We start from the raw sequence: 10,408 nt of genomic DNA, 5'->3' as shown, positions 1-10,408 counted from the left end.
CCCACCCTCTGCCTGTTCTCCCCTGCCAGCAGCCAGCGCTCTGCCTGTCCCGACCCTCCCACCCTCTGCCTGTTCTCCCCTGCCTGCAGCCAAAGCTCTGCCTGTCCCGACCCTCCCACCCTCTGCCTGTTCTCCCCTGCCTGCAGCCAACGCTCTGCCTGTCCCAACCCTCCCACCCTCTGCCTGTTCTCCCCTGCCAGCAGCCAGCGCTCTGCCTGTCCCAACCCTCCCACCCTCTGCCTGTTCTCCCCTGGCTGCAGCCAAAGCTCTGCCTGTCCCGACCCTCCCACCCTCTGCCTGTTCTCCCCTGCCAGCAGCCAACGCTCTGCCTGTCCCGACCCTCCTACCCTCTGCCTGTTCTCCCCTGCCAGCAGCCAGCACTCTGCCTGTCCCGACCCTCCCACCCTCTGCCTGTTCTCCCCTGCCAGCAGCCAGCGCTCTGCCTGTCCCGACCCTCCCACCCTCTGCCTGTTCTCCCCTGCCAGCAGCCAGCGCTCTGCCTGTCCCGACCCTCCCACCCTCTGCCTGTTCTCCCCTGCCAGCAGCCAACGCTCTGCCTGTCCCGACCCTCCTACCCTCTGCCTGTTCTCCCCTGCCTACAGCCAGCGCTCTGCCTGTCCCGACCCTCCCACGCTCTGCCTGTTCTCCCGGGCCTGCAGCCAACGCTCTGCCTGTCCCGACCCTCCCACCCTCTGCCTGTTCTCCCCTGCCTACAGCCAGCGCTCTGCCTGTCCCGACCCTCCCACCCTCTGCCTGTTCTCCCGGGCCTGCAGCCAACGCTCTGCCTGTCCCGACCCTCCCACCCTCTGCCTGTTCTCCCCCTGCCAGCAGCCAACGCTCTGCCTGTCCCGACCCTCCTACCCTCTGCCTGTTCTCCCGGGCCTGCAGCCAACGCTCTGCCTGTCCCGACCCTCCTACCCTCTGCCTGTTCTCCCCTGCCAGCAGCCAACGCTCTGCCTGTCCCGACCCTCCTACCCTCTGCCTGTTCTCCCCTGCCAGCAGCCAATGCTCTGCCTGTCCCGACCCTCCTACCCTCTGCCTGTTCTCCCCTGCCAGCAGCCAATGCTCTGCCTGTCCCGACCCTCCCACCCTCTGCCTGTTCTCCGGGCCTGCAGCCAACGCTCTGCCTGTCCCGACCCTCCTACCCTCTGCCTGTTCTCCCCTGCCAGCAGCCAGCGCTCTGCCTGTCCCAACCCTCCCACCCTCTGCCTGTTCTCCCCTGCCAGCAGCCAGCGCTCTGCCTGTCCCGACCCTCCCACCCTCTGCCTGTTCTCCCCTGGCTGCAGCCAAAGCTCTGCCTGTCCCGACCCTCCCACCCTCTGCCTGTTCTCCCCTGCCTGCAGCCAACGCTCTGCCTGTCCCGACCCTCCCACCCTCTGCCTGTTCTCCCCTGCCAGCAGCCAGCGCTCTGCCTGTCCCAACCCTCCCACCCTCTGCCTGTTCTCCCCTGCCAGCAGCCAATGCTCTGCCTGTCCCGACCCTCCTACCCTCTGCCTGTTCTCCCCTGCCAGCAGCCAATGCTCTGCCTGTCCCGACCCTCCCACCCTCTGCCTGTTCTCCCCGGCCTGCAGCCAACGCTCTGCCTGTCCCGACCCTCCTACCCTCTGCCTGTTCTCCCCTGCCAGCAGCCAGCGCTCTGCCTGTCCCAACCCTCCCACCCTCTGCCTGTTCTCCCCTGGCTGCAGCCAAAGCTCTGCCTGTCCCGACCCTCCCACCCTCTGCCTGTTCTCCCTGCCTGCAGCCAGCGCTCTGCCTGTCCCGACCCTCCTACCCTCTGCCTGTTCTCCCTGCCTACAGCCAGCGCTCTGCCTGTCCCGACCCTCCCACGCTCTGCCTGTTCTCCCCTGCCTGCAGCCAACGCTCTGCCTGTCCCGACCCTCCCACCCTCTGCCTGTTCTCCCGGGCCTGCAGCCAACGCTCTGCCTGTCCCGACCCTCCCACCCTCTGCCTGTTCTCCCCTGCCAGCAGCCAACGCTCTGCCTCTCCCGACCCTCCCACCCTCTGCCTGTTCTCCCCTGCCAGCAGCCAACGCTCTGCCTGTCCCGACCCTCCTACCCTCTGCCTGTTCTCCGGGCCTGCAGCCAACGCTCTGCCTGTCCCGACCCTCACGCCCTCTGCCTGTTCTCCCCTGCCAGCAGCCAATGCTCTGCCTGTCCCGACCCTCCTACCCTCTGCCTGTTCTCCCCTGCCAGCAGCCAATGCTCTGCCTCTCCCGACCCTCCCACCCTCTGCCTGTTCTCCCGGGCCAGCAGCCAACGCTCTGCCTGTCCCGACCCTCACGCCCTCTGCCTGTTCTCCCCTGCCAGCAGCCAGCGCTCTGCCTGTCCCAACCCTCCCACCCTCTGCCTGTTCTCCCCTGCCAGCAGCCAGCGCTCTGCCTGTCCCGACCCTCCCACCCTCTGCCTGTTCTCCCCTGCCTGCAGCCAAAGCTCTGCCTGTCCCGACCCTCCCACCCTCTGCCTGTTCTCCCCTGCCTGCAGCCAACGCTCTGCCTGTCCCGACCCTCCCACCCTCTGCCTGTTCTCCCCTGCCTGCAGCCAACGCTCTGCCTGTCCCGACCCTCCCACCCTCTGCCTGTTCTCCCCTGCCTGCAGCCAACGCTCTGCCTGTCCCGACCCTCCCACCCTCTGCCTGTTCTCCCCTGCCAGCAGCCAGCGCTCTGCCTGTCCCAACCCTCCCACCCTCTGCCTGTTCTCCCCTGGCTGCAGCCAAAGCTCTGCCTGTCCCGACCCTCCCACCCTCTGCCTGTTCTCCCCCTGCCAGCAGCCAACGCTCTGCCTGTCCCGACCCTCCTACCCTCTGCCTGTTCTCCCTGCCAGCAGCCAGCACTCTGCCTGTCCCGACCCTCCCACCCTCTGCCTGTTCTCCCCTGCCAGCAGCCAGCGCTCTGCCTGTCCCGACCCCTCCCACCCTCTGCCTGTTCTCCCCTGCCAGCAGCCAGCGCTCTGCCTGTCCCGACCCTCCCACCCTCTGCCTGTTCTCCCCTGCCAGCAGCCAACGCTCTGCCTGTCCCGACCCTCCTACCCTCTGCCTGTTCTCCCCTGCCTACAGCCAGCGCTCTGCCTGTCCCGACCCTCCCACGCTCTGCCTGTTCTCCCGGGCCTGCAGCCAACGCTCTGCCTGTCCCGACCCTCCCACCCTCTGCCTGTTCTCCCCTGCCTACAGCCAGCGCTCTGCCTGTCCCGACCCTCCCACCCTCTGCCTGTTCTCCCGGGCCTGCAGCCAACGCTCTGCCTGTCCCGACCCTCCCACCCTCTGCCTGTTCTCCCCTGCCAGCAGCCAACGCTCTGCCTGTCCCGACCCTCCTACCCTCTGCCTGTTCTCCCCTGCCTACAGCCAGCGCTCTGCCTGTCCCGACCCTCCCACGCTCTGCCTGTTCTCCCGGGCCTGCAGCCAACGCTCTGCCTGTCCCGACCCTCCCACCCTCTGCCTGTTCTCCCCTGCCTACAGCCAGCGCTCTGCCTGTCCCGACCCTCCCACCCTCTGCCTGTTCTCCCGGGCCTGCAGCCAACGCTCTGCCTGTCCCGACCCTCCCACCCTCTGCCTGTTCTCCCCTGCCAGCAGCCAACGCTCTGCCTGTCCCGACCCTCCTACCCTCTGCCTGTTCTCCCCTGGCTGCAGCCAGCGCTCTGCCTGTCCCGACCCTCCCACCCTCTGCCTGTTCTCCCGGGCCTGCAGCCAACGCTCTGCCTGTCCCGACCCTCCCACCCTCTGCCTGTTCTCCCCTGCCTGCAGCCAGCGCTCTGCCTGTCCCGACCCTCCTACCCTCTGCCTGTTCTCCCCTGCCTACAGCCAGCGCTCTGCCTGTCCCGACCCTCCCACCCTCTGCCTGTTCTCCCGGGCCTGCAGCCAACGCTCTGCCTGTCCCGACCCTCCCACCCTCTGCCTGTTCTCCCCTGCCAGCAGCCAACGCTCTGCCTGTCCCGACCCTCCTACCCTCTGCCTGTTCTCCCCTGCCTACAGCCAGCGCTCTGCCTGTCCCGACCCTCCCACGCTCTGCCTGTTCTCCGGGCCTGCAGCCAACGCTCTGCCTGTCCCGACCCTCCCACCCTCTGCCTGTTCTCCCCTGCCTACAGCAGCGCTCTGCCTGTCCCGACCCTCCCACCCTCTGCCTGTTCTCCCGGGCCTGCAGCCAACGCTCTGCCTGTCCCGACCCTCCCACCCTCTGCCTGTTCTCCCCTGCCAGCAGCCAACGCTCTGCCTGTCCCGACCCTCCTACCCTCTGCCTGTTCTCCCCTGCCTACAGCCAGCGCTCTGCCTGTCCCGACCCTCCCACGCTCTGCCTGTTCTCCCGGGCCTGCAGCAACGCTCTGCCTGTCCCGACCCTCCCACCCTCTGCCTGTTCTCCCCTGCCTACAGCCAGCGCTCTGCCTGTCCCGACCCTCCCACCCTCTGCCTGTTCTCCCGGGCCTGCAGCCAACGCTCTGCCTGTCCCGACCCTCCCACCCTCTGCCTGTTCTCCCCTGCCAGCAGCCAACGCTCTGCCTGTCCCGACCCTCCTACCCTCTGCCTGTTCTCCCCTGGCTGCAGCCAGCGCTCTGCCTGTCCCGACCCTCCCACCCTCTGCCTGTTCTCCCGGGCCTGCAGCCAACGCTCTGCCTGTCCCGACCCTCCCACCCTCTGCCTGTTCTCCCCTGCCTGCAGCCAGCGCTCTGCCTGTCCCGACCCTCCTACCCTCTGCCTGTTCTCCCCTGCCTACAGCCAGCGCTCTGCCTGTCCCGACCCTCCCACCCTCTGCCTGTTCTCCCGGGCCTGCAGCCAACGCTCTGCCTGTCCCGACCCTCCCACCCTCTGCCTGTTCTCCCCTGCCCAGCAGCCAACGCTCTGCCTGTCCCGACCCTCCTACCCTCTGCCTGTTCTCCCCTGGCTGCAGCCAGCGCTCTGCCTGTCCCGACCCTCCCACCCTCTGCCTGTTCTCCCGGGCCTGCAGCCAGCGCTCTGCCTGTCCTGACCCTCCCACCCTCTGCCTGTTCTCCCCTGCCTGCAGCCAACGCTCTGCCTGTCCTGACCCTCTGCCTGTTCTCCCCTGCATCAGCAGGGCCCCCACTTGACTGGCTGCCCCCTTGCTGGCTCTGAATTAAGGGCCAGGATTGGAAGTGGGGGGGGGCAGCCTGGGGGGCTTCCAGCAGCAGGATGCCTGGCCAGATTGGGACTCATTCCAGACAGGAGTCCTGAGCCACCTCGCACCCTGAACAGGAGCTGGGAATTCTTCATGCTCACCTGCAGAGCGCCCCCTAGTGGCCAGCCCCGCAACCCCACGCTCCGTGCATAGCTGCCCCCTGTACAGTCGCCTGTAACCGCCACCGCAGACGCTCGCTCCCTGTGCAGCCGTGTTACTGGGGTGTCCAGCCTCACCAGCATGTCTCTGGGCTTCCCCAGCTCCCGCCCCTGGCACCTGGGGCTCTGGGTATCTCACCGCCCCAGCTGTGCGTTCCTGAAATCCAGCTCCTTGCCCCGCTGTGTCCTGGATTCCCCTCGGTACGCACCAGCTAGGACCTGGCGCACGACAGACCGGTCGGGGTAGCTACGGGGTGCAGAGCGTCCGCGCCCAAGCGATGCCGTCACTGCCGGTGTAGACAGCGCCAACGGGCGGGCGGCTCCCATCGACACAGCGGCTTCCTCTCACGGCCACGGGGTGCCTCGGCTGACCCGTAGGGAGCGGCACTCGGTGCCCCAGTCACGGCTGCGCTGCACGTGGGGTGAGCCATTAGCCTGCTGCCGCTAGGCTCCCGTTCTCAGCCAGCCTGCACGCCCGGGGGGGCAGGGGGGAGTGGCAGGGCTGGGGGCTGTTGGCTTCCGTGGCTGCCCAGCCGATCACCAGGATTGCTAGATGCTGACCTACCAGGAAACGCGGGGCAGACACCCACACCATTCCTGCCTCTGCAGGGAACAGCCACTGGGGCCTGGCCACTTAGTGTCCCCAGCCCCCCGCTTGGGGGTTTGCTTGGGATCTCGCCCAGCTGGCAGGAGGGCTGGCGGGAGGGGCGGGGACAGGCCAGGGCAGTGGGAACAGATCCTGTGGGGCTCGCACTCTCCGGCTGCGGCCCTAGTAACAGGCAGGTTGCTGTCAATTTGGGGGGAGGGTCCAGCGCTGCATCCCCCCTCTTCGCCTCGCTGCCGGGGTGGCGGGGGACGCGCCCAGTGCAGCCAGTCATGCAGAGCAGTGCAGCATCCCCGCTCCCGGCCTGGAGCCTGCCCTGCACGCCACGCTTTCCGGCGCCACGCCCGCTGCCGAGTGGCTTGTGCCCGGGAAGACGCTGGCTGGCTGCATATCACGGCTTCACGCGGGCCTGGCAGCTCCGTGATTTAAAACCCTGAGACCAAGCGCTGAGTCAGTGACAGCCCACGCTGGTGCAAATCCCGTCTCCTCTCGGGGCGGCCCCGGCCCCCACTGCTCCTGGGCCCCGGCCCCAGCACGTGCTGAGTTCTGGGGCTGCCTCCCAAGACAGACACCCCCGGTCCGGCTCTCGTGCGCGTTTCTCAGGGGAAGCGGTTGGCTCCCTGTCTCTGCCCAGTGCCCTGGCCTGGCTCGTAGGACCTGGCTGCATGCCGAGCAGGGGCGATTACCAGCAGGAAGAGCCGTGCCCGTGACACGCTAGCGCGCCCCGAAGAGCGTAGTCGTGGCAATGCGTGCCCAGAGCCGGGCTAGGCCCCCCCCACACACGGACCCAGCCGAGATACTAGGCCCCTTCTGCTCAGAGGGTAAACAGACCCCCTGAGGCAGCATCTTCCCGCCCGCCCTAGGAGTGTCTGCGGCTGTGGGCTCCCTCCCAGATAATGACTGGGCCAGCTGCACCGCGTCTGCACTTTGCCCTCCTCTGGCAGCCTGCGTAGGGAGGGGAGGAAACGGGGCAGCACGAAGCCGGGTCCCCCCGGCTGCAGACAGTGAGGGCCTGGGCCCGACCCCAATGCAGCAGCCGCCAGGCCGGTGCGCGCAGGCCCCGCGGCGGGGCAGAATGCCGCCGGCTGGCAGGATGCGGCCAGCGGGGCTCGGGAGCCACCAGGTCACTTGGGGCTCCCGGGCCCCGTTCCCCTCCTTGCAGCAGGAACTGGGGTGTCCCGCCAGACTCCGGCATCCGCAGAGCGCGAGCAGGGAGCCGAGGCCGCCGGGCCAGCCCCTCTCGGTCCGCCAGGAACCCAGGCTGGGGCAAGACCCTGTGGCCCAGGCCGGCTCTGGAGCTGCAGACGCAAAGCCCCTGGCAGCGGCCGGCTTGTCCGCCCCGGGCGTTGGCCTCACCCGCAGCTCACACAGGGCCTCTGGGGGGGGCAGGGAGGGGGGCAGCTGCCCCGTCAGGCCCCACAAGCCCAAGGGGCCATGTCGGACTCGGCTCTGCAGTGGGCAGAGCCAGGGCCCTATTGCCCTGTAGCAGCCCCCGGCAGGGGCGGGGGCAGGGCACCTGGGTTGGTCCCATCCCGTTTCCCCGGAGGCTGAGGGAGGTTCTGGGGCCTCCCGCTGCAGAGAAACTGGGGCGTGTTCTGATGGGGGGGATCGCGGAGCACATGGGGGGCCAGCCGGGGCAGGGGTCTCTCCAGCCGGGCTTTGAGGGGAAACCACCTGCCTTACGCCCCCGGCCCCCCAGCAGCAGCGGGTTCGCCCCCAGCCCTGCGCGGAGCCCGGGGGGCTCTGGGTCCGCGAGGGGGCCCCCGCGGCCCTGGTCTCTCCCAGCAGGGGGCGCTGTGGGGGGGGGGAGCACGGCCCCGCCCTCTCCCGGCAGGGGGCGCTGTGGCGGGGGGGGGGAACTGCGGCTCCGGCCTCTCCCGGCAGGGGGCGCTGTGGCGGGGGGGGGGGGAGAGCGCGGCTCCGGCCTCACCCGGCAGGGGGCGCTGTGGCGGGGTGTGGGGGGGAGAGCGCGGCTCCGGCCTCTCCCGGCAGGGGGCGCTGTGGCGGGGTGTGGGGGGGAGAGCGCGGCTCCGGCCTCTCCCGGCAGGGGGCGCTGTGGCGGGGGGGGGGACTGCGGCTCCGGCCTCTCCCGGCAGGGGGCGCTGTGGCGGGGGGGGGGGGGAGAGCGCGGCTCCGGCCTCTCCCGGCAGGGGGCGCTGTGGCGGGGGGTGGGGGGGAGAGCGCGGCTCCGGCCTCTCCCGGCAGGGGGCGCTGTGGCGGGGGGGGGGGAGAGCGCGGCTCCGGCCTCTCCCGGCAGGGGGCGCTGTGGCGGGGTGTGGGGGGGAGAGCGCGGCTCCGGCCTCTCCCGGCAGGGGGCGCTGTGGCGGGGTGTGGGGGGGAGAGCGCGGCTCCGGCCTCTCCCGGCAGGGGGCGCTGTGGCGGGGGGGGGAGTGCGGCTCCGGCCTCTCCCAGCAGGGGGCGCTGTGGCGGGGGGGGGGGAGAGCGCGGCTCCGGCCTCTCCCGGCAGGGGGCGCTGTGGCGGGGGTGGGGGGGAGAGCGCGGCTCCGGCCTCTCCCGGCAGGGGGCGCTGTGGCGGGGGGGGGAAGTGCGGCTCCGGCCTCACCCGGCAGGGGGCGCTGTGGCGGGGTGTGGGGGGGAGAGCGCGGCTCCGGCCTCTCCCGGCAGGGGGCGCTGTGGCGGGGGTGGGGGGGAGAGCGCGGCTCCGGCCTCTCCCGGCAGGGGGCGCTGTGGCGGGGGGGGAAGTGCGGCTCCGGCCTCACCCGGCAGGGGGGCGCTGTGGCGGGGTGTGGGGGGGAGAGCGCGGCTCCGGCCTCTCCCGGCAGGGGGCGCTGTGGCGGGGGGGGGGGAGAGCGCGGCTCCGGCCTCTCCCGGCAGGGGGCGCTGTGGCGGGGGGGGGGGGGAGAGCGCGGCTCCGGCCTCTCCCGGCAGGGGGCGCTGTGGCGGGGGGGGGGACTGCGGCTCCGGCCTCTCCCGGCAGGGGGCGCTGTGGCGGGGGGGGGGGGGGAGAGCGCGGCTCCGGCCTCTCCCGGCAGGGGGCGCTGTGGCGGGGGGTGGGGGGGAGAGCGCGGGCTCCGGCCTCTCCCGGCAGGGGGCGCTGTGGCGGGGGGGGGGGGAGAGCGCGGCTCCGGCCTCTCCCGGCAGGGGGCGCTGTGGCGGGGGGGAGCGCGGCGCAAGGCCGCCGGGGCCCGGGCTGGGGGCGGGGCCCGGATTGGGGGCGGGGCCGACTGCCCCTCCCCCTGGCCGGGCTGGTCACATGAGCGGCGCCGGGTCACATGGTGCCCGGGGCGGCGGCGGGAGCGCGCGGACACGGTACCGGTACCCGGGGGCGGGGCCCAGGCCGGCCCCCTCCCCGCTCCCGCAGCGTCGGCTGGGGGCAGCCGTGCCCGGCACTGGCGGGCCGCGGGGGGTGGGGAAACTGAGGCCGGGCGGTGCCGCGGCTCGCCGTGCCCGTGCCCGGCTCCGTGGCGCCCGCCGTGGGGCGTCAGGCCCCCCCGAGTGCCCGGGTGCGGCCGGTCCTGCCCCCTGTGCCCTCCCGGTGAGCTGCGGCCTTGCCGGGAGGAGACCGGGCCCCCCCCCCCTTAGCGTCGTCCAGGCAGCGTGACGGGCACGGTCAGGGGGAAACTGAGGCACGGGACTGACCCACGGGCGCCCCGGCAGGCGGCCCCTGCTCGCCTGGCCCTTGTGGCGGCCTCCGGCGACGGCTCTGAGAGGGCGCCCCCGGGGCCAGGCCTCCCCCTCCCCGCCCGCCTCCCCCCCCCCGCGCCCCCGGGGCCAGGCCTCCCCCTCCCCGCCCGCCTCCCCCCCCCGCGCCCCCGGGGCCAGGCCTCCCCCTCCCCGCCCGCCTCCCCCCCCCCGCGCCCCCGGGGCCAGGCCTCCCCCTCCCCGCCCGCCTCCCCCCCCGCGCCCCGGGGCCAGGCCTCCCCCTCCCCGCCCGCCTCCCCCCCCCCGCGCCCCCCGGGGCCAGGCCTCCCCCTCCCCGCCCGCCTCCCCCCCCCCGCGCCCCCGGGGCCAGGCCTCCCCCTCCCCGCCCGCCTCCCCCCCCGCGCCCCCCGGGGCCAGGCCTCCCCCTCCCCGCCCGCCTCCCCCCCCCGCGCCCCCGGGGCCAGGCCTCCCCCTCCCCGCCCGCCGCTCCCCCCCCCCGCGCCCCCGGGGCCAGGCCTCCCCCTCCCCGCCCGCCTCCCCCCCCCCGCGCCCCCCGGGCCAGGCCTCCCCCTCCCCGCCCGCCTCCCCCCCCCGCGCCCCCCGGGCCAGGCCTCCCCCTCCCCGCCCGCCCCCTCCCCCGCGCCCCCGGGCCAGGCCTCCCCCTCCCGCCCGCCCCCCCCCCCCGTGCCCCCGGGCCAGGCCTCCCCCTCCCCGCCCGCCCCCCCCCCCCGTGCCCCCGGGCCAGGCCTCCCCCTCCCCGCCCGCCCCCCCCCCCCCCGTGCCCCCGGGCCAGGCCTCCCCCTCCCCGCCCGCCCCGCGCCCCTGGGCCAGGCCTCCCCAGGCGGGCGCGGCTGTACGGGGCATGGGTGCGCGGACCCCTGAGCCGGCGGGCTTGAGGCGGCTCCGGGGTGCAGCTGGGCCTGA

General features: G+C 73.1%; 1 protein-coding gene across 1 annotated transcript in view; it reads left to right on the top strand.

The window, feature by feature from the left end:
- The first annotated feature begins 9,095 nt into the window (after positions 1-9,095).
- HPS1 (HPS1 biogenesis of lysosomal organelles complex 3 subunit 1) overlaps positions 9,096-10,408 on the top strand; it is a 5,619-nt gene continuing 4,306 nt past the window's right edge. Inside the window, exon 1 of the mRNA XM_077822887.1 lies at positions 9,096-9,151. Coding sequence (XP_077679013.1) covers positions 9,096-9,151 — 56 coding nt within the window. The remainder of the gene's footprint in view (positions 9,152-10,408) is intronic.

Source organism: Eretmochelys imbricata, chromosome 7, assembly GCF_965152235.1.
Source record: "Eretmochelys imbricata isolate rEreImb1 chromosome 7, rEreImb1.hap1, whole genome shotgun sequence".
Taxonomy (NCBI): domain Eukaryota; kingdom Metazoa; phylum Chordata; order Testudines; family Cheloniidae; genus Eretmochelys; species Eretmochelys imbricata.
Note: the sequence above shows the minus strand (reverse complement) of the source record. Positions and strands in the feature narration are given on the sequence as shown.